Source organism: Diceros bicornis, chromosome 35, assembly GCF_020826845.1.
Source record: "Diceros bicornis minor isolate mBicDic1 chromosome 35, mDicBic1.mat.cur, whole genome shotgun sequence".
Classification (NCBI taxonomy): Eukaryota; Metazoa; Chordata; class Mammalia; order Perissodactyla; family Rhinocerotidae; genus Diceros; species Diceros bicornis.
The window spans coordinates 15796685-15818930 of record NC_080774.1 but is presented as its reverse complement, the minus strand read 5'-3'; the positions used below and the strand labels follow the sequence as shown (position 1 = coordinate 15818930).

General features: G+C 46.9%; 1 protein-coding gene across 1 annotated transcript in view; it reads right to left on the bottom strand.

The window, feature by feature from the left end:
* The window catches only part of SRRM4 (serine/arginine repetitive matrix 4), a 148402-nt gene extending 127867 nt beyond the window's left edge, over positions 1-20535 (bottom strand). The window contains exon 1 of the mRNA XM_058531530.1: positions 20405-20535. Coding sequence (XP_058387513.1) covers positions 20405-20535 — 131 coding nt within the window. The remainder of the gene's footprint in view (positions 1-20404) is intronic.
* Positions 20536-22246: the final 1711 nt, after the last annotated feature.

The window sequence follows — 22246 nt, the reverse complement described above, 5'->3', positions numbered from 1 at the left end:
TGAGGATGATGAAAATGTTCCAACTTTTTAGGGTGGTTGCGAGGATTAAGCAATATAATTCATATACAATGCTTGCACAGTGCCCAGCATTGGGGCAAATACTCCATAAATGCGGGGTGTTGCTATTACTACTCCTGTGTGGCTTGGCCTTTCTAACCCCCAGAGCCCAATGAGAGTCCCCTCCCTTGCATTTGATCCCAGAGAAGGGCTGAGATTGACTCCCCTAGTATCATATGCTAACCCTGCACCAATTAGGGTGTCTGGGGTAATTGAGAAATATAATTGTGTCTATTGTGGCCCTAAGTGGTAGGGAAGTAAGGCTCTGTCGCTGTAAAAGAAAGGGAAAACATTTGAGAGAGACCTAAATAAAAATATTACAGTCCTTTATGTCCACCTACTGACTTGGTTTGCCCCATAAACGGGAAACAGATCCTTCCAATCAATTGGGTTTCCATCCCACCCCAACTGGCCAACGAGACTCCAAGTTTCTGACAACGCTCGTGTCCTTTCTCAGAATCTCCAAGAATTTGGGGAAGATGAGTCCATCCCACATCCTGACTCTGCTCCTTGAGGGCAGAGACTGTATCTAGTTCATCGTCACATTCCAAGTGCACAGCATCGGGTCTGGCACGTAAAACATACTCCATAAATATGTTACTGAATGAGCAAGTGAATAAATGAGATACCAATTTGCAAAGGAAAAACCAATCAGGAGAGATTACTTCCCAAAGATCAAAGAGAAACTTTCTGATAGTTGAGTTTTTTTCTTGTTTTCTTTTTTGTAACCAGTGTTTAATAAGCATCAATGGCAGGCCAGGCACTGGGCTAATCCTTCTATCATCACGTTTAATCCTCCCAACAACACTTTGAAAGTTGCACTTCACATAGGCAGTGTGGTCTAATGGTTAAGAGCACATGCTTCAGAATTAGACCTATAGTCAAATCCAGCAATCTCTAGCTGTATGATCTGGATCAATCACTTCCTCTCTTTGGGGCTGTCCTTGTCTATAGAATGGGAATAACAATATATACTTGGCAGAGTTAATATATTAAACACGCTCATGCACGTCAAGAGTTTAGCACAGTGCCTGGACCATAGTAAATGCTCAATAAATAGTAACTTGTTTTTCCTGCCCTCTTCCTCTCATATGGAGAAAGAACTTATTGGAGAGGCCTCAGAAGCTCACCTGGTATGTGATTCCAGGGATGAAATGCAATTCCTATATATGAGAGAGGCTGCACCAGACTCCCTTCTCTTTTCGCCCAGACGTGCTACTAGATTACACTTTCCAGTTCTCTTACATCTAGGTGGAACCTTGTGACAAGCTTTCGCCAATGGAGTGTAAACAGAAGTCACTTCCAGGCTGAGGCAGTTGAGAGCAAGTGGGTCGGCTCCACCTTGGTTCTTTCCTCGTCTTCCAGCTGGATCATGCCATGTACCCTTGAAGCCATGTTATGGAGGTGGGTCCCTGTGCAGCTCCATGATGCCAAGCCCTCCTTCAACCCACGTAGGACTAAGATCTGAGCTAAGATCTGAGCAAGAGATGATTGGATCATATTAAGTCATTGAGATCCCAGGGTTTATCTGTTATAGCTGCTACTCTTGCCTACCCTAACTACACTATTCTCATTTAATGTCAGGAGACATCTATTCTGCTTACTCTGAGTCTAAATGGTATAAGCAGCCAGCTGACACTCTCTCATGGCCAGAATTCCTTGGAGAAAAAGAGTGCTAGCAATCGATTATAGTGGTTTCTGAGGGATTCATAAGAAAGAAGATGGGAGGTGAAAGGAAGTCCCCATCTCTCCAGTGGCACTGCCTGCCAGGTTCCCCCATTGGCCAAACAATCCCATGACTATCGACAGTGCTAAGCTTCCACTTAGGTTAGGCTCTGGCGAAATGCCTCCATCTCTAGCTGTTTCTTGAGAAAACTCAGAACAAGCATAATTACAGCCCGAGGATAGGGCTGTGCACAGCTAGATGACTTATAATCACAAAGTCTACGTTCCAATGGTAAATATATTTTCTGTATTCTTTTTTTTTTTTTGCCTCTATTTTCCCAGAGATGCTTCTTGTACCTAGAAACAGTTTAATCCAATCCTGACTAAAGCTCTGGTCTGGCTTTGCCCAAGTGGAGACCAACACCACCAAGGTTTTTAATATAGGACCAGTCGCTGGAAACACAGGGTCCGCTGGGGTTAAGTATATTGGAGATTTCACGGCTCCTGGGTCCAAGTCTCTTCCTTCCTAGTGACTAGTTGCACAAGGAGTGAGAAGAGGATGCTAAGAATAAACTTGGTGCTACTCCTCAGTTACAGATGACCAGGCCTACTCCAGCCAGTCACCTTGTAATTGTTCGTTCCTGTCCTTAAAGAGAGCCAGCAAGAGAAGTGTTTGCTCACTCCTCTAAAATGGTAGACTCTGAGGTGTGTATCTGTGTGCTCCTTTGACGTGCCAAGGTGAGTTAGGCTCTTTTCCCATTTATCATCTCCAAAGCTCACAGTGACCTTGGAAGAAAGCTATCCCCCCCATTGTAGAGATGATAAAATTGAGGCTTGGGGAAGTGAAATATAGTCCAGGGCAGGGGTTATTTTGCTGCTGTTCAGAGTATCACACGTCATACTTACTGTACAAAGTGTAGTACAGAGCAGAGCCGAAAGTACTTCCCAACTCCCGGCACTATTTTTGATGTGTCAAAGGATGTGAAGAAAAAAAAAAGAATACCTGTTCCACCTACCTTATAGTATTAGAGCACAGCTCAAATATACACAAATTATTTGGAAAATGTAAAACACTATATAAATGCAAATTAATTAATAAGTTAATGAGTTGATTGACAAGGAGGCGGTATAGCACGGAGGTTAAACATCTGGGCTCTGGAATCAGGCCTGGGTTTGATGAAGTTCTGACCTCTCTGAACCTCAGTTTCCTCATCTGCAAAATGGAGATAAGAATATTCCCTGTCTCCTAGGGCCTTGTAAAGCTTTAATAAGTTAGTATATATGAAAGGCTTAGTATAATGTCTGACTTACACTGTTGCTGCTGTAGTTGTTATTGTTGTTATTATTATTATTATAAATAACTCTATTAGTCTTAGTTTTCTCATCTGTGAAATGGAAAAAAAAATAATTCTACCCATCTCACAGCGCTTTCATAATCTGAAACTCTTTAAAAAGGCAATATGCCAACTCTGCAGATAAGATAAATCACTCCCAAACCTAACAGAGGCTGGACACAGCTGGGAAAAGATGAGACGGGAGAAGATTGGGCTCCCTGAGGCCACCTGCCCGCTGCTCTCCCTCTTGCGTGGCATGCAGGTGCTCCAGGCAGGAGGAAGCTGGCGTTGTCCTGACTCTGATTTCCAGAGCCCTGCAGCAGATCTGGCATCTGCAGCTTCCCAGCATCCTGCTGGCCGAACACAAAGCCAGAAATAGCTCCCTTGGTGCAGGACACCAGCTTCTTCCTCCGTCCTGCTTCACCTCCCTGACTGGCCCGAGGAGATCATCAAATGTCCGCTTGGCTTGGCATCTTGAGAATCAGCAGTAGGCAGGCTGGTCCTTGATCCCTGTCTTCATCCAGATTGTCTCTATCTTGTCTTCTGAATCCCACCCAATAGCCAACTCTTCTAGCACTTGTGATTCAACAAATACTTGTCATGTACCTAGTTTGTGCCAAGCACTGAACTAGATGCATTCCCATTTGTAAGGGCACTAGCCTACATGGCCCATTGTAACCATGTGTCCTCCTGGCCCCCGTCTGGGCAGGATGCCAACCCTCTGGGATTTGTAATGATCTAGACCTGGCCAACCTGGATCTTAACTTATCTCACTCAAAGAACATCGCATCTTGAAGGAATACAGAGCCCTTCCCCATGAGCTGCTGTTCCTGGGAACGCTGGCCGGACCAAGGATAGTCCCTCTTGGCAAGTACACAGTTTTTATCCCCCACCTATACAAGCAACCCTTTCACTTCCCGTGGTGGCAGGTACACAACTCCGTCTAGCCAGCTGCCCCTGGACACTCCCTGAACGTAAGTCCCAATAAACCTATATGTCTTGTACGCCACCTCTAGGTCTTTTCTTGGTCTCTCCACAATCTATCCCATGCTGCTTGCGCAACCGGGCATGTGGCCAGACACCATTATATGCATAGTCAAATCTCTTTACTCTCTAAACCACCCCTCCTGGGGTGTCTAGCACAGTGCTTGTTCACAGTTCTAAGTAAAAATATATTGGGTATCAGTTGTGTCCTGGGCCCTGTGCTAGTTGCTGGGTGTGTGGAGATAAAGAAGGCAAAGCCCTCTGGCCAAGTATATACATTCACACGCTAATTAACAGGCTCTGGGATTGCTCTTCTGTTGACATTTCTATTCACCAACCTAATGGCTTATATGTTTAACAGTAATTATCAGAGCTGGTTAGCCACTGACTAGCTTCCTTAGCCTTGGGCAAGTGATTTCATCTTCCTGAGGTTCTGTTTTCTCATCTGTAAAATGGGGAGGGGTGTCCTGTGATGGACATTAATTGAAATAATGAATGTAAAGAGCATGGCACCAACAGCATAGTAAGTGTTCAATGGCTGGTACTTGATCTAATTATTCCCAAAGCTGTAGCATTCCCTTCCCAGGACTAAATAAATAGCATGCATACTACCACCTCCCTTTCCTGCACCAATAACAGACATCACTAATTGATCAAAGCACTCTTTGCTAATGTTCTCAGATATAGCCCCAGAAGCCATCTCAACACAGTGCTCCAGGCAACCACCACTAATTGATTGAAGCTGTAGGGACTCTCTATGGAACTTTTTTTGCCATCCTGCCTTTACCCACTCATTTGCATAGGTCTGTAGTTTGGCTGACACTCTAAAGAATCTCTCTTTCCTCTCTGAACTTTTTTCTTGGGTGATGAGTGTAAACTCTTTAGAGACTGAACTATATGGGCATAGGCCCAGATGCATGCAATTGGCGCCCATTAAATGTAGGGACTGATTGATGTGCCTCTGATCAGCAAACTTGGCTCCCATTCTGCTCGTTTGCTGAATGATCTTGGGCAAGTCATTCCTCCTCTCTGGACAATTTTGATTTTTTTTTCCCCACAGGTAGTGTACTACTAGGACACAGTGGTTAAAATCTTCACTATTGGAGCCTTATAAGATTGCGTTTGAATCCTGGATCCACATCCTAGCTGCGTTCCTTTGGAGAAGTCACATTACACGGTCTTCCTGAACTCCAGCTTCCTCATCTATTAATTGGAGATAATAGTACCCATCTCAGAAGGTTAAGGGGCTTAAAGGAGATACTGCATGTGAAATGGGATAATATTGAGATACTGATCTATGTGGGTTTCTTGCCTTCTCGTATTTTCCCCTTTTCTTTTTTACCATGTAAGCAGATTGTGGGTTCTACCCTCATTGCCTCATGGGAGGATGTGTCAGGGCTGAAAACAGGAAGAATATGAGAGTGTTCTTAGCTTTTGCTTTTTGGAAAAGTTAAAGCCTTTAGGGGAAGGGGATTTATGGACTTAGGAGAGAATTTCGAAGAAACAGAAAAGAATAAAGATTTCTCTAGAGTGGAAAGAGATTGCCTCTGGGCTGGAGAGAGGGGAGAGAGAGAGAGACGCCCCAAGACCAGAACAGTGCCACGTGGGCAGGAATGACGGACGTCTCCATGGTAACATGTGTCAACTGATGGCTAATGGCCAGAGCTCTGCCAAGCTGGGCAACCTTGGGCAAGTAAAATAACCTCTCAGCCTGTGCTCTCACTTACAATGTAAGGCTGTTTTTAATTACCCTACAAGTTAATGAAAGGAAGTGGGAAATCCTGGTGCTTAACCAAAAACTTGTTCCCACCCCCTTCCTCAACACTAATAATTCAGCTTGTGGTCCTCTGCATTGCCATCTTTGAGTTTCGCTCTGGTCAAGAATACACATGGTTAACTACCAATATCTCTTGTCTCCTTGTCTTGAAGGCTTATCCCTCTTCATGGATGGTTCGATAATCCTCTTGCTGGGAAGAGCACTTCTAGCATGAAAGGCACTCCCTGCTGTCTGATTCTCCTTCTGAGTGATTGCCCAGTGTGGGAGGGGATCATCCATACGTCGGGCAACCCCTCACCTAGCCCCACGAGGTCAGTCTCACTGCCGATCAATCCCTTCCCCCTCTGCCTGAGCCCAATCTTAGGGTAAGCTTCCACTGAAATGATCATCTAGAAACTTGAGAGCGGGAGAAGAGCCAGGCCACACCAGTGATATTTTGTGCTCTGTGTCTTGCTTCTGGGGAAGAAAGTGTTGGGTGAGAGAGAAGGCTGCAGCAGCAAATACATCCGGGCTATAATCCTAACTCTGACCCTTGCAAGGTGATAACCTTGGCCAAGTTGCTTAAACCCTCTGAGCCTCACTTCCACCATCTACAAAATGGGGATAATGGTATCGACTGCATAGAGTTGGGGTGAGGATACAGTGAAATATCATCTACAAACTACCTAGCAAGGGCTTAGTTTATGAATAGGAGATATCTAAAACTGCATGGTATTACAACTAACTTGTATGACCTTGGGCAAATCATTTTACCTGTTCAGACTTTACTTTAATTCTCTTTTTGACAATATTAACTAGAATGTAAGCAACTTGAGAGTAGAGAAAAGTTTATTCATTATTATGCCTTGCCTATTGTAGAAGCTCAGTGCTGGATGAAGGTATGAATGGACCATGAAAAGGGAGATGTGAAATCCCTTTGCACAAGTTAAAAAAAATATCATGGCAATTGTGATTCTTTGTTTCTGATAGGAATGAATATGTACAGTCATTTAAATCTCCATAGCCAAAGGCCTCAGAGAAGAAAAGCAAACCTAAGATACTTAAATTCTTTGGGACCCACATGTTTTAGGTGTCATGGAAAGAACTAAGTTTGGGAGACCAAGTTCAACCAGGCTTTATGCCTGTAAGTTCTTGGAAAATGAATGATCTGAGCTGATATTTCTTATCATCTGTTAAATGAAATGAATAAACCTTGCTTTACCATAAATATAAGGAAATGGTGAAGAAAGGCACAAAGTAGATGCTCAATAAATGTCAGCTAGTTGATTGGTTGGCTGGTTGGTTGGATGCATGAATGGATGGATGGGAGGAGAAAATAATTAGAGAATGGATGAATGAACAAATAGCTGGAGAAGAGATGAATGTATGGATGAAATAGTGAATGAATGAATGGTTCCTTGATAAACGGATGGATGGATGGATGGATGGATGGATGGATGACTAGGTAGTGGATGGAGAAATAACTGGACAGAGGAATAGATGATGAGTGACTATATGATGAATGGATGGATGGCTGAATGTGTGAAGTAAGTTCTCAGCAAGCTTGAAGTATTGTGCCCGTGAAGAATGACCATGATTGCATAATGGCTGCACCTAAATGTGTCAGCTTGAGGTAGGTATTGCAATTAGAAGCCCCAAATTTCTCACTCAAAAAAGGCTTATTCTCCTTGTTTCTCTCTCTTTTCCTGGGAAAAATTGCTTCCAGGAAGGCTGCTACATTAATGTAGTATCAAACTCCCTCAGTGAGTTTGCTCACTCAAACATGAAACTGGGCAGTACGGGTGGACATACACCTGAGCCATGTTCTCTCTTATGCATCTCTGTGGCACTCGGATGGAGCAGAATGGAGCCACATATTGAGAAACGTAAACAGCCTGTCAAGAACTTCCTTGTTTCTATATGGTGCTCCTAATTTTTCTGATCTTCCCTTCCTGTGCTAGGAGGTTGACAGTGTAGGTATTCCCAACAAGAGTTAGTAAGAGTCACCAGCACAGGATTCAAATCGCATCTCTGACATTACCCAGCTGTGTGAGTTTAGGCAAGCTGCTTACCTCTCTGAAGCTTAATTTTCTCATTGACAAAATGGAAACTGTCATGGTATCTAACTACCTCAAAGGATGGTTGAGTGGACGAAATGATATATTGCAGATAAAGCATTTTGCACAGTGATGGGCATATAGTAAGTACTCAGAAACTATTGCTAGTAGCTACTACTAAAACTTGGACAGATGATGAAGTTGAAAGGTTGACATTCATGAGGTCACTGAAGCAGAGAAGTAAACCCTGGGAGTCGGGAGACCTGGGTTCTGATTCACTGTGTGACTTTGGGCAAGTGCCTTTCCCTCTCTGAGCCTTAATTTCTCCATCTGTATAATAGGGATTGGAACAAATGAGCTCTGAGATTTAGGGTTCTTGATTAGGGGTATAATCCCAGTGTCTTTTTGCCCTCCCCTTCCACCAAACTGATTCTCTTTGGAACATGAACCTGAATATCCAAGGGCAACCATTCCAAATAGTCATACCAGGAATCAGCAATCACCCAAGTTAGAGATTTTTGTCCCCGTGTTACAGATGAGAGCACTGAGGCTCAGGGTAGTGAAGTGACTTGCCCAAGGTCACACAGCTAATAGATGGCGGAGGAGAATCAAACCCAAGCTCATGAACCACAGAGCCAGAACTTATCCAACTGTGCAACCCCCCTCCCTTGGCATGTGTCATTTGATTGGTGAATAGGAGTCGATGCCTTCCTCAGGGTTGGATGGGTAGAGGCTGGGAGGGGGAGACGCTGAGCACCAAAATTTTCCAGGGAGAGGGAGGGCAACAGGCTCTTTTGGACCAGAGTGGGAGGTAGTAAACATCATGGTGGCTTTGATGGCATCTTGCCCAAGTCCCTGTGTTTTTGATGGAAAACATCAAAAGCCTCTAGGAGCTCTTAGACCAGTGTCCAGCTCCTGCATTCAATCCACCACTGGGGACAGTTTGAGAGTTGATTTGCTAAAGGGACATAAAAGGGACCTGCTGTAGATCTGGGGTGGAACAGCCAGTGTTCTGGGGCAGATGGGTGCAGGCAGTGGATGGCAATCATATTAGCTCTTTTTCTCTTTTCTAGAACCCATGGGTACTCTACCATTAACCCACTGTCTATGTCATTAATTGCTCGTGAGACCTTAGGCAAGTTACTTAACGACTCTGGGCTGTTGGATTCCTTCCATAAAGTGAAGACTTAGGGAGGGTGGGACTAGAAGACACTTCAGGCCACCCCTAACTCTCTTAGTTGCCAAGATGTTCTTTCTTTTGGGGTCATACATAACCTTCCCCATGGAAGGAAGGCTTCCAGACTTCCTTCTTCTCCCACTGCAGTTTGGGGACCATTTCCACTCAATTTAACCTTTGCAGTGATAGGGTACAATGATATTTCTTCCTAAGACTCCTGAGCTCTGGGTTCCCCTTGCAGTTTTGGAGTCCCACTCCAATTCCTCCATCTCCCCATTGCCATTAAAAGGGGTGTCACTCTAAGAGACTCTCCACTTAGGAAAAAGCTACAGGATACACCTGGGTAGTTGAAAAGGAGATGAGGCTGGTACACTCAATGATCAGGTAGAGGGAAAGGAGGGGGCGGTAATAGGGGCCATACTGGCAGTGCAGGCTGGTCAATGACCAGAGACGGCCATGTCATTCCTCCCCTTTACTGGTAGATCCATGCTCAGTGCACAAGCTCTTGGGATCAGAGACTCTGACCCACAGTGAGATGGGGACACTGAACTTGGAGTTAAGATACCCAGGGTTTACTCTTGGTCTTTATAATACTTTGAGCCTCAGTTTCCTCATCTGCAGAATGGACACAAAACTGGTACTTAACTGTTGTGAGGAACAAATGGGATCAATAGTAATTGTTTAACAACAGCAGCAACAATAATAATATATCATTATTTCATGGCATGACTTTAAGCAAATCACTTCATATCTCTGAGCCTCACTTGTCCAATTTGCAGAATGGGAATAAATTAATTTTTCTGCCTCTTCTCCAAGGAACTCTGAGCAGTGTGGTGTCTTAGAACTGAGTGTCAAGTGGCCGATATTTTGGCTATAGCTCTGGCATTAACCTTGTGATGCTCCACGAATGGAATGCCCTGTGCTCTTTCTGTGTCTCAGTCTCCCCATCTATAAAATAAAGAGGCTGTATGTGAGTTTCTCAAATGTCCCCTCTGGCCCTCCCATCCTGACTGCAGACTAAATGCCACAGTGAGGTGACGCTGGTTTATAAGGAGCTGACCAGTGGGACGTGTTATGATGATGATCATTTCCTGCTAGAAACAACTGTCCACATGGTAAATAGTTGCCCTGAACCCAGATACCTACCCGCTCTGAGAGTGGGCCGGGCCCCAGAATCACCTGCCGCCTGGCCATGAAAGGGAGAATGGCCAAACAAAAGCCTCCTTATCAGCTGGAAGCTCTGAAATATGATCCCAGAAACAGCCAGAGCTGCTCACCTGCTCTGCGAGGCACAGGCCCGGCACAGATGGACCTCTCATCAGGATCCCAGACTAGGTGTCGAGCAGCATATGCCACAGGAGGCCTTTATGGGGCGGGATGCCAGTTCTCACAGTGGGGGTGGCGGGTGGCAGCAGAGCGCGGTGTCTGGTCACCTGATCACAGCAGGGAAGTTCAGACACGAACACTGATGTTGGGCAAACACTGCACTGAACCCAGAGCTCACCCAGGCTGACTCAGGCTACGGACCTTGGGCAAAACCCTCCCCTTTCGTGGGAATCAGTCTCCCCATTTGCACAATGAGGAGCTGAGTTAGATTGGTAGGCCCTAAAGACCTTTGATCTCATATCTCTCTTAGTAAGAAATTCTGAGGATGAAACCCCCATTTATGTGTATTTACTTATAAATTACGTATGCACACCGTTGTTCCAATACATTATGAATATGATAAAAATATCTCTCAGTCCTCCACATGTAAAATGAGGGGACTGGATGATCCCTAAGGTCTGTTTAGTTGTAAAATTCAGGTGCTGTACCTCTGTAGGTCTCTGAGTTTCCTCATCTGTACCATGAGCTTATACCTGCATGCTCTCATTAATTAGTCATTCAGCAAACATTTACAGATCCCCAACCATGGGCCACTGTCCTAGGTGCTGAGATACAGCAAGGAATGAGGCGGACATGGTCCCTACCCTCAGTAGTTCAAACAGTTCTCCTGAGAATCAAAGGAAATAGCATTGCTGTTTTTGAATACTGGCAATTCCATATGGTTCAGATAATTAGGCATGAAAATGATTTGTTGAGGGGAAAGTGTTACAATTCATGCATTCAACCAACATTTGTTTGGCCTCCCGCTATGTATCAGGCAAAAGAAACACACCAGTGAGCACATAGACACAGTCCACATCCTCATGATGCTTTCAGTCTATTAGGAGAAGTACACTTTAACCAATGATCCCACAAATCAATTTAAAATTACAAAGGTGTTGAAAACCAAGAGAGGTACTACAGTGATAAGAAAGCCTGTAATGTGGGGTGTGACCTAGTCTGGAACATTGTGGAAAGATTCCCTAAGGAAACAGCATTGGAGCTGAGATGTGAAAGCAGAGTAGGTGTAAATTAGGCACCATGGAAGAGGGAGAGCTTTCCTGGAAGCATGTGCAAAGGCCCTGCGGCAAGGGCATAAAAAATTTGAGTAACTAAAGGGAGTAGGGTGCAGCCAGAGCAGAGGGAGTGAGGGGCAGCATTTTAGAAATGATCTTGGGGAGGTGGGCAGGAGCTGGACCATGAAGAGACTTCAGGCCTTGGCAGAGAGTCAGCTCTGTATTCTATAAACCAAGGGATAGCGATGGAGGGCTTTAGATGGGGGGAAGGGAGAGTGTATATGGTCTGACTTGCTTTTCAAAGAGGTTCTTCTGGCTCCATGTGGAGAACAGGTAAGGAGGGTAAGGATGAGTGTGAGATGGGATTACAACGATGGCGATTGCCTAAGCTGATTGGACATAAAACAAGACGAGCAAAACAAAACAAAAACACTCACAACCTTAAAACCCAAACCACAGGGGCAGGAAGTACAGCAGGTAGAGAAGAACATAGCTGTAATCACACAGACGTGAGTTCGGATCCCGGCTTCATCACTTACAAACTGTGTGACCTTGGACAAGCCACACCTCACCTCCCCTGTCTGTGTCTCCTCCTCTGCAAAGTGTACTAGACTATGAACACATCAGCTAAGAGCTCTGGGCTCTCATCCCAATTCTGACTCCTACCAGCCATGTGTTCTTGAGCAGGTCACTTCCACTCTCTGAGCCTCAGTTTACTTGTCTGTATAATAGGGTCTTAAAAATGCCTCTCTCCTGGAGTTATTGTGAGGATGGAATTAGAGAACAGATGAAATGTGGTTAGCATGGGTCTTGGCACATAAGCACATAAGGAGCTCGGCACACACATTCCCATTACAAGTGAGCGTGCACACACACCATGAACACACACACGTCAGGCCCAGATGGCACCTCTCTTCCCGCAGGAGTGGTGACTGTCTTGTAAAATTCCAGCTCACCCGCCTAAGCTTAACTTTTAATGAAGCCAGAGAACAGCGATCCATTGGTGTTTCTGCTCAGCGAAGCTGTCAGCGAGATGTAAGCCCTGGGAATCCGGCAACTTGGGGATTCTCCTGATGAGCAACATTCGCGTCCAGAGGATCTTAATATTTGTTTTGAACAGACACACGTAGACATGAATTACTTAATGACTGTTTTAGGGTTCGCCATTGTTCCTGTATGTGGTTTGGCTTTGTCTTTATGACATCTTAATTCTGTGTTTTATTTCACGGAGCTCCGCACACAGGCTGTGGCATATGGGAGCTCCCTCGGTGAAATCTCAAATGGAGGTGGGGGAGGGGGGAGAGAGAGAGAGAGAGAGAGAGAGCGCAGGCTGTAGCTTCAAGGGTGTGCAGTGAAGGGACTGCTGGGCGCAAGGGCGAGTCTAGATTTGCACATACAGATACGATAGACCAAACCCTCACTGTAATGGGAACGAGATTTGCCACCGCTATTTGGAAGTCTAAACAGTGTCTTTTTCAATTTCCTAATCTGATTGATCACAATCAGAGAGATTGTAAATTTCATGCTTGTCCATAACACACGAAGGGGCCCAGCTAAACTCCTCACATTGCTATTCCAAGTCATCCCTGACCGTATTAGAGTTGGTGGAGAGGAGCCAAAAGAAACAGATCAGACCCAGGACCCTGACTAAGAGGGCAGGAGCCTCCCTGGGGCCCCTCCTGGCCCGCAGCCTAGGATCTGAGGACTGGGAAGTCCTTAACTGGCTTACAAGGCCCTGCTTGATCTGTTTCCTGCCTACATCTAGAGAGTCATCCCTTGTTAGTCTCCCCCTCACTCACTCTGCTCTAGCCACATTGACTTCCTTGCTCCCCCTCAAATACACCAAACATCCTTCCACCCCAGGGCCTTTACACTTGCTGGTCCCTCTGTCTCAAACACTTTCCCCCGGTTATCCTCATGGCTTGCTCCCTCCCTTCATCCAGGTCCCTGACCACACCATTCAACGAAGCAGCCCCCTCCCTCACCTTCTGTCTCTTTCCCCTGCTTTATTCTTCTTTAAAGCCCTTATTGCCACCTGGTCTTATATTATTTATTTCTTTGTGTCTTCCTTTATTATCTTTCTCCCCCATGAAAGCAAGGACTTCATGTTGTTCATTGCTATATCAAATAAGAGCTCAATAAAACTGTTGAATGGATGAAAGTACCACTTTATTTTTCAGCCACACACATGCAGCTTCTTCCACTTTGTGCATTCGTTCCCCTGCGGTTTATTTTATCTTCAACACGTGTGGGCTCACTCCCATCCTCCCCACCCCCATCGGTGGTTGTTCGAGGAGTGCAGACTGGATTTCACATTAGCCAGAGCTAGACCATGAAGGACAAGAAACCTAATGGCCCACACCAGCATCTGCATCCTTGAGCCAATGGCAGGGGAGTTGGAACATTCATATTATAGGGGCAGTTCCATTCCACAGCCCCCTTCATTAGCGCCAACTGTGATCTCGCAGAAGTTAATGACCCCTCCAGAGAGTTGAACCTGCTTTTTCCCCTGGGAAAAGGAAAGATCTTTCTTGAAAGTCTACTGGGGATAGAGGCCGTATTCGTTCTGATCATTCCTTTCATTTATAGATAAAATTGATGAAATAAAAGAATCAGTCCCATTTTAAAGGTCAGATAACCAAGGACAACTGTGTGACGAGAAGCAAGGGACTCCATGCCTCACTGAGGGTCCCTCCCTCCTCTGTTTTCCACATCCTCCTTTCTTTATTCCTACTTACACTATAGCACCTAAGATTATCTGCCCGTGTCATACAGGCTTGTGTTTGTGTCTACCTTTGCCGCTAAACTCCAGGGCCCTCAAAGAGAGAGACTGCATTCCATTCATCTTTTCCTCCCTGATGGGCCTGGCATGGAGTAATGATAAAGACTATACTTCATTATTAACAGTAAGAGCTAACGTGGATGGAGCCCTTACTGTGTGCCAAACAGCACTTTCCGTAAATTAGCCCATTCAGTCTTCTCAACAGCTCTTGGAGGTGGCTGCTAAGATTAGCCCCATTTTGTGGATGAGGAAACCGAGATTGAGAAGGTCAAGCTGCTTGCCAAAAGTCACGTAGCCATTAACTGTTTGCAGACGGTAAAAGGAAACATTTCTTTTGATTAGTTTGCCATTGGGGCCTGTCGGATTTTTTCAACAGCTCTGCACATCTCCAGTGGCTCTTTAGGGAACGCCAAAACCATATTTAAAAATGAATAGAGGGCACTGGGGCAGTCCAGTGGCAAGGCCAAGGAACCCAGACCATCATCACCAAGCAACCCCAGCCCAGGTCAGGGCTCAGCACTGTCTCCCACTGCATCTCGTCAGGTAGCTCCCGTCATGGAAACAGGAGTACCACTGATGGAGGTCATGGCCTGTGCCATGTTCTTTACATGACTTGTCTCATTCACTCCTCACTACAACCCCGTGAGATGAGTATTTCACAGGTGGGCACAGAGAGGTGAAGTGACTTCCCAGGCTAGGAAGTCGCACAGCGGGATTTCAGCCCAGCTAGATCTGACATCAGAGCCCAAGCTCTTAACCATTCTACTTCCTCCACCTCAGGTATCTTCTCTCACACTTCAGAGGAAGTCTTAGGAACAAGCAGTTGAAGAACTCCGGTTTTGTTAAGCCCCTGCGAGTTCCTCCACCTCCAAGACGGTCAGTCCAGCCACTCTAGAAGAAAGGACATTTTAAAAATTGATTGTGGGGCCGGCCCCGTGGCATAGCGGTTAAGTGTACGCGCTCCGCTGCTGGCAGCCCTGGTTCGGATCCCGGGTGCGCACCGACGCACCACTTGTCAGGCCATGCTGTGGTGGCATCCCACATAAAGTGGAGGAAGATGGGCATGGATGTTAGCTCAGGGCCAGTCTTCCTCAGCAAAAAGAGGACGATTGGCATGTATGTTAGCTCAGGGCTGATCTTCCTCACACACACACACACACAAATTGATTGTGCCCCCGCGGCATGCCCAAGGTACTCACGGAACAGAAGGCACATGACCCAGGCTTCTTTCCTCATTACAGGAGTTCAACTTTTAGGGATGTTCCCCCTTTTTGGTGGCCTGGAGTGGGGGTGGCGTTAGTGGAGACTCACACAAGCCTGGAAAGCACTTCCAGGTGGCATTCAGTCCAACCTCCTGCCCCCATACCAGCCGACTTGTCTACTCACCCTGCCAGACAGACGTCTCTATCTAGAGAGCTTCATTCTGAAACCAGCGAGAGTCAAATCTATTTGCAGTGTGTGTGTCTCCCGGGCTGCATTGATCAGAGTCCCCAGTGTGTCACGACTGGGGGTGCGGCCGGGAGAGAGCTAATCCGACGCTGGATTTGGACCATGTGTACTCATTCAGTTAATGCATCCAACATTCATTCAACATCTACTCAGCCCGGGTCTCTAAGATAGCACAGTTGCCAAGTGAAAAGAGCAGTGGCAGAAATGAGCCCCCAACTGACTCCTGTACATCGTTCAACAAATTTCACCTTTCAGAAGGAGAAAGGTTTGAACCGAACAATAACACTCCCTTCCCAGAGAAAAACGTTCATTCATCTCAAGGGCAAGCCTTCTTCATGACCCTCAGAACACTGGCTCTCAACCACAGGATGTCAGGAATTCACCTCCCAACAGCCCCTCACTCTGCTCCCGGGCACACTCAGCACAAATGTGCTACCTGATCTTTTGGCATGAAGGGGAGTCCTGAATTAAATGGTTCAAAGGCATTTTTCCTGCCTCACAATTTGGCCATCTTTCCCTTTATGCAGTAAAATCTCCAATAGTTTGGAATTTATGATCCTTTGGACAGGGACTAGGCTGAAGTCTGCTTCTGGACTATTCTGCATAGACAGGATTTTCAAAGAAAATTAACAGTTTGCCTAAAGAACTGTAAACGGAATGCTTATTTTAAGAGGGCTGCCTTTCTAGCCCTTTATGAACACTCATGGATCCAGAAACAATTGATATGCTAATTTCAAATGATTTTTTACATGTTCATTAAGTCCTCAACTACTATTTGTCGATACGATTATTACAGTTTGAGCTGGCCTCAAACACTAGGTTTTCTGCTTTGAGCCTAAACTTCTTGGGTACAAACTTTTCTGGACTAAGAAATTAACAAAGAGAATTAATTAATGGCAGGCAAAAGGACTATACTTCTTTGGTGGGGACAAAAGAGGGGGTCTCTTACATTCCAAGTGTCTTAGTGATTCATGCTGGCTCTCTTCCAGCTGGTATAGGATGAGGTTTGACTATGGCAACCCTACATCCTGGTTTGCCTGGGATAGTCCCTGTTAGATCTTTCATCCTGAGATAACTACTCACAGCAACCCCTTTCACTGTTGAAATGAATGATGAATTACATAGTCACTCAGATTTGACGGAACTAGGGATTAAAATTGTGATTTTCAAGGAGTTAGAGCCTTCTCCAGACTGGCAGTACCTGGTCATCTCTATACAAATCAAAAAAATGCTCCGTAAAGATGCTGTACCAATTGATTCTGAATCCAGATAATTCTTCACCAGCCCCCCACCCCCAAACTGAAAGAATCAGATCAGAAAGCAGCTAACCTTCCCTCGGGGAAGGCAATTATGGGACCACTCCCACCCCACCTCCTATGTGTGAATTCCATCTCAATGTAGTTGTCTGTCTGGAGTTGAAATCCCACAATTTTTATTGTCAGCATTATTTGGGGGAGAAATGGGTGGGCATGAAAAACACAATACCGGAAGGAATTGTTGATATCTTTTGGCCATTATAAGCTCTGAGCTGTTTGTTTTAGAGGCAATGTCTACTAAACAGTCACTATGGGCCACACACCGTGGGAAGTGCTTTACCTGATTCAATCCTCATAACTCACTGTCTGAGATGGCTACTCTTATTATTTCTATTTTCAAGCTGACGAAACAGGCTCATCAAGGTAAAGCCACTTGTCTAGGACACTCAGCTAAATGGTAGAGCCAGGACAGGAATACAGGTTTGTCTGAGACTCAAGTCTGAGCTCTTAACCACTATGATATACTGCCTCCCACTCTGCTATACTCTTCTGACGTTTTAGTCAGACATCTGCTTGCAATTTGATACATTATAAAGCTATTGCCTCATCAAGTATGCCTCACAGAGGGGGAGAGAAAGGGGGGCTCGTGGAGGTTTCCTTTGAGTACAGTTGGATGATGTATGCATATTGCTACGAAATCAACAAATTGAATGTAAGTTTCCATCCTGGCACTAAATAATCTTCAGAGATAGACTTAAAATATCCTAGGGAAGTTCATTCAGGGGGTAGCCCTCATCTTTAAACAAATATTAAGTGTGTAACCAACAGGACGGGCTGGTGGTTCATCCGCCCCCTCCCCCATCTCCCTGCAGATCTGCTGACTGTGAGCTGGGCTTGACTCACGGAACTAAACAACATTTCTGATGAGACCAAGTCCGGAGATTGCCTCTAGAGGAAGCCACTGGGGTCCAGCTCATGCTATACCAGTGTCTCCATCTCTTTCCTTCCTAAGAACTCTGCTTTAGAAACATGGTACTTTCACCCTTAAGTAAGTATTGAACATGAAAAGGAGGTGGAAATTGACCATCACTGGATGTGGCTGGTGTGGATGAGAATGGGGATGATGTGGGTTTTATAGACAGTCTGTTAAAAGACAACTCAAACCCAGCCTTTCCTGAAGAGTTGAATACAAACGCTCCCTGCTCACTCTCCACCCCAAACCAGGAGTAACAGCTATAAAACTGGAATCTGTTTTACAGAGAAACCACGCCTGTTACAGAAGTATTGAAGAGGATCCTTCCAGCATGACATAAATTAGGGGCTTATGGCTTGGACTTTCACCTCAGGAGTGGTTTCCAGGGGAAAGGAGACCCAGGACATTAAAAGACACTAAGAGTGAAGTGATACCTGGGTGGGGAGGGTTGGTTATCATAAGAGTCTCAGATGGATTAAATTAGGATTTGTATAATGCTACAGAAAGCACGAGGGTTGGGAGACTTTGTGGGCAATTCATATGATTGCGAATATGACCAAGAAAAGGGCAGGACAGTAACAGACTGACGGGCAAACGCTGAAGGTACCAAGCCAGGTGGACATTAGGCATTTTCTGAATTAAAATACCACCAGGAATCTGCTGTCCTCTCTTTGCACCCCTGAAATATACGGAAGACTCTGGACCAAATGCCACACTTCTGGTTTCCAATGAAATTCCCTTTGGTCTCTTCTACAAGGGCATATTCTTTGGCCAACACAGCACCTGCTTTGTCAACAGTAGGTGTACTTCAAAGGCAGAATGGATGGCAGAAACCCAGGAAGACAAAACTGCTGATGTCAAAACTCTCGACAGGGGCCAGCCCGGTGGCGCAAGTGGTTAAGTGTGTGTGCTCCGCTGCGGCAGCCCGGGGTTCGCCGGTTCAGATCCCAGGCGAGCACCGATGCACCGCTTGGCAAGCCATGCTGTGGCGGCGTCCCATATAAAGTGGAGGAAGATGGGCACGGATGCTAGCCCAGGGCCAGTCTTCCTCAGCAAAAAGAGGAGGATTGGCAGATGTTAGCTCAGGGCCGATCTTCCTCACAAAAAATAAATAAATAAATAACTCTACAGAGAACCTCCTTCCAAGCAGAGAAACATCAGAAACATTTTGATGGCATTTGGTGTTTTTTTTTCCCCTTCTCCAGCCTGTGTCAGAGAGTATCCCCACCCAACACTTGCAAATGCTGGCTGCTGCCCATGCTGTGCCCGTCATGTTTCTACTCCGCCCATTCCTAACATGGGGCACCCATTTTTCTCAAGACCTGTATGAGCGAAGTCCCTATCAGACAGGAAAAGTTCTCCAATCTAAGTTTGACTCTTTAGATATGATGCCCTGTCATCCACCCCACACCCACTGGAAAGTTCAGACTCAGTTGTTCCAGAACAGGCATCCTGTCTGAAGCACTTTCTCAGACATGTTTTCAATCTATTCCCTAATGTAGCCTGCCAGGATTAATACATCCTCCAAGTCATCTCCCCTGATCCACTTCTTTCTTTTTCTCCCACCGAACTATTCATCCAATACCAGCAAAAGATGAGTTTTCAGACTGCCTTGATTTTCCCTGACAGAGGGCACAGCCTTCTTCCTTTCATTCTCAAACTCCTCTAAATTGGATGATTTATGAAAAGAATTGGGTTTTCTCTGTTTTAGAATGCTTCTGTTTTCCCCAACCTCCTCTCTGTCTCAGCCCACATCCTCTTCTCCTTCTTTCCGCCTTTCTTTCGTTTCTTTCCTTATTCTCCCCCTATCACACTATTTCCACCACCATCTAAGGATCTGTTCTCATCCCTGAGTTCCAAACAATCAGGTCCTTTTTGAAAAACCAAATAAAACTCTTTCAAGACCATCTTCACGATCTTGGAAGGCTCCTCCCTGACTCTTGAGCTCAGAGTCCTGGTTTTGGTTGCTGGAGAGGACAGAATTCAGCAGCAGCAGCCAGCAAGGTGTGGAGGAGGGTGCTGTTTAGGGTGTATTTGAGGGAACAGCATATGGGCTTTTGCGAAAATGTTCAGAGCTTGCTAGTTTCTGAGCTGAGTATAGAAATGTGCCACTATCTCTGAATACTGCCTGAGCTGGTTCAAATCTCATCTTTTCTTCTTGTACAACACCCCCAAAATCACCACCTCAGATCCACCATTCGTTCTTCCCCCTGTCCTCTAAGCTCTGTGATACCAAGAAAAGTTTCTCAGTCAAGTTGTATCCCACCTACACGGCCCACCCTAAGAAAGCAAAACCTCTTGAATAGCAGCTGCCAGGTCAGCCGACCACTGAATGTTGCTCCTCCTAAAGACTCTTTCCAGCTTCCACCTCATATAAGCAATTAGTTCCCATGTTCCAGCGGGAGATACCGAGTAGTGACGGCACAAGACAGGCGCCCTGGCCCAGCTGCCCGCATCCACCCCGCAGGGCTCCGGGGCACAGGCCAGAAAGGGGAACCATCAGGGTCTCCCCTCTTAAGAAGGAGGTCATTACCTTGGCAGGGGCTTGCGGGCCGTGATACTGGCGACAATGATGCTCTCGGGACGCGGAGTGGCCACAGCTTTAAAGGTTCCTCGCCAGAACTTCTCAAAGAGCTGCTTCTCGCCTTGCTGAACGCTCGCCATAGCCAACCCAAAGGGGGCCGGGGCGCCCGGGCGCTGTCCGAAGTGCTGAAACGTGGATTCCAACCCGGGGCACACCCGGCTCCGGGCTCTGTCCGTGTCAAACCCAGAGGGGTGGGGTGGGAGGGATCGGGGTTCCGGGCGGGGGATGGGGCGCCTCAGCCCGGGCAGGCAGGGGAGGAAGAAGGCTTCTCCGCCGGCTTTCTTCGCCTTCTGGGTTGGCTCTGCTCTGCGCTCTGAGCCTGCTGAGCCTCCGCGCCCCAGGAAGCGAAGGCAGGGCTGGCTCTCTCGGCAGCGCCGGGAGAGGAGAGGCGACGGGGTCGTCTGTGTGTGCGTGCGCGTGTGAGCTCAGGCGCGCCCGGGTTTTGTCTCTCGCACAATGTGACGTTGGAAGAGGAGGCTGGTCGCGCGAGCTGCACTTTCCTCCCCCCTCTCCGTCTCGCCTCCTCCCCGCCAACTCCCTCCTCCTCCGGCTCAGCCTCCTGCCGCCATCTGCATAACAAAAGCCCGCAGGTCTGGGAGGAGAAAGGGCGGGGCGTACGCCTGTCACCGGGGCCCTGTGGCGACGGAGTTGCAGCGCTGACCCCTCAGAGAAGCAATCCCGGCACCCCGAGCTGAACCAGGCAGGAGATCCTGCTTCCCAGCCCGCTCTCCTCCCCCACCGTCGCGGCCCTTCCCTCCACCCCTCCCTGCGTGCCCTCCGGGCCCGGCAGCCTCCCCTCCCAGCCCCTTCGCAAGTCTTGTAGCGGATCTTCTATTGAGGGGGGAGGTAAAACACTTAACCGATCCGCCCAAACCAACCTGCCCCCTCGCCCCCTGGGAGGGACCGCTTAGGCCAGCAAAAAGGATCCTCTGCATTCCTCTTTGCGCCTGGGCGCCGCGAGATCCCCACCACCCAGAAAGTGCCATTTGATGGACACTCCGTCACCAGTTCGGCTTCTCGCCATCTGCCGAGCCGGGCCCTCGCCCGCAGAGGGGCGCAGCGTTACATCTGTGCACGCGGCGCTCTAAGAGAGATTTCTTTTGTGCCTCACAGCCTGCCAGCCCAAGGTCCTCGCTGCCAAACCCATCCAAAGGAAAGAGTACCCCCCACCTCACCCCACCCCATCTACTCCTGGGGAATTTGGCTGCGGCCACTTTTCTTAACACAGCTTGTCTCGGGAGAGGAGTCCGTTTTGGACAAGAAAGTGCTTCACTGGAGGGATTTGAGGGGGATTTCTGAGGATTACAGGAGGATAGTTACTTTTTGGTCTCTCTTTCCCTTTTCTACCTCCTCCCAGTTCAACCCTAATCTCTGAAAGTGAAAGTTTAGAACTACAAATAAACCCTAGACGCAGGGGTTCTGGGCAGAATTCTTCTAGTTTCACCCCAGGGTTTTCATTAAGAAAAAGATTGTTGCGGGACCCCTCAGCCCATCTCTGCCTTGGAGCGCTTTAATCTCAGCAGCGTTTCTGCTCCCACTCCCCAGGCTGCAAATTCCTGGAAGGAGCCCTCACCAAGTCTTAGAGGCCTCCAAGCGCCTGGCACCGTGTCTCGGCCACAGCGGAAATAAACCCATGCCATGGGGTCCAAGGCACCCGCGCACCAATGTGAACTTGAGAAATTCTTTGAAAAGGACAGGAGGGGAATGAGAGAGAAAGGGGAGGAGGAAGACTGAAAGAACAAGATGGGGCAGGAGAAGGAAGTAAGAACCCTGGAGTAACCGAGTATAGGG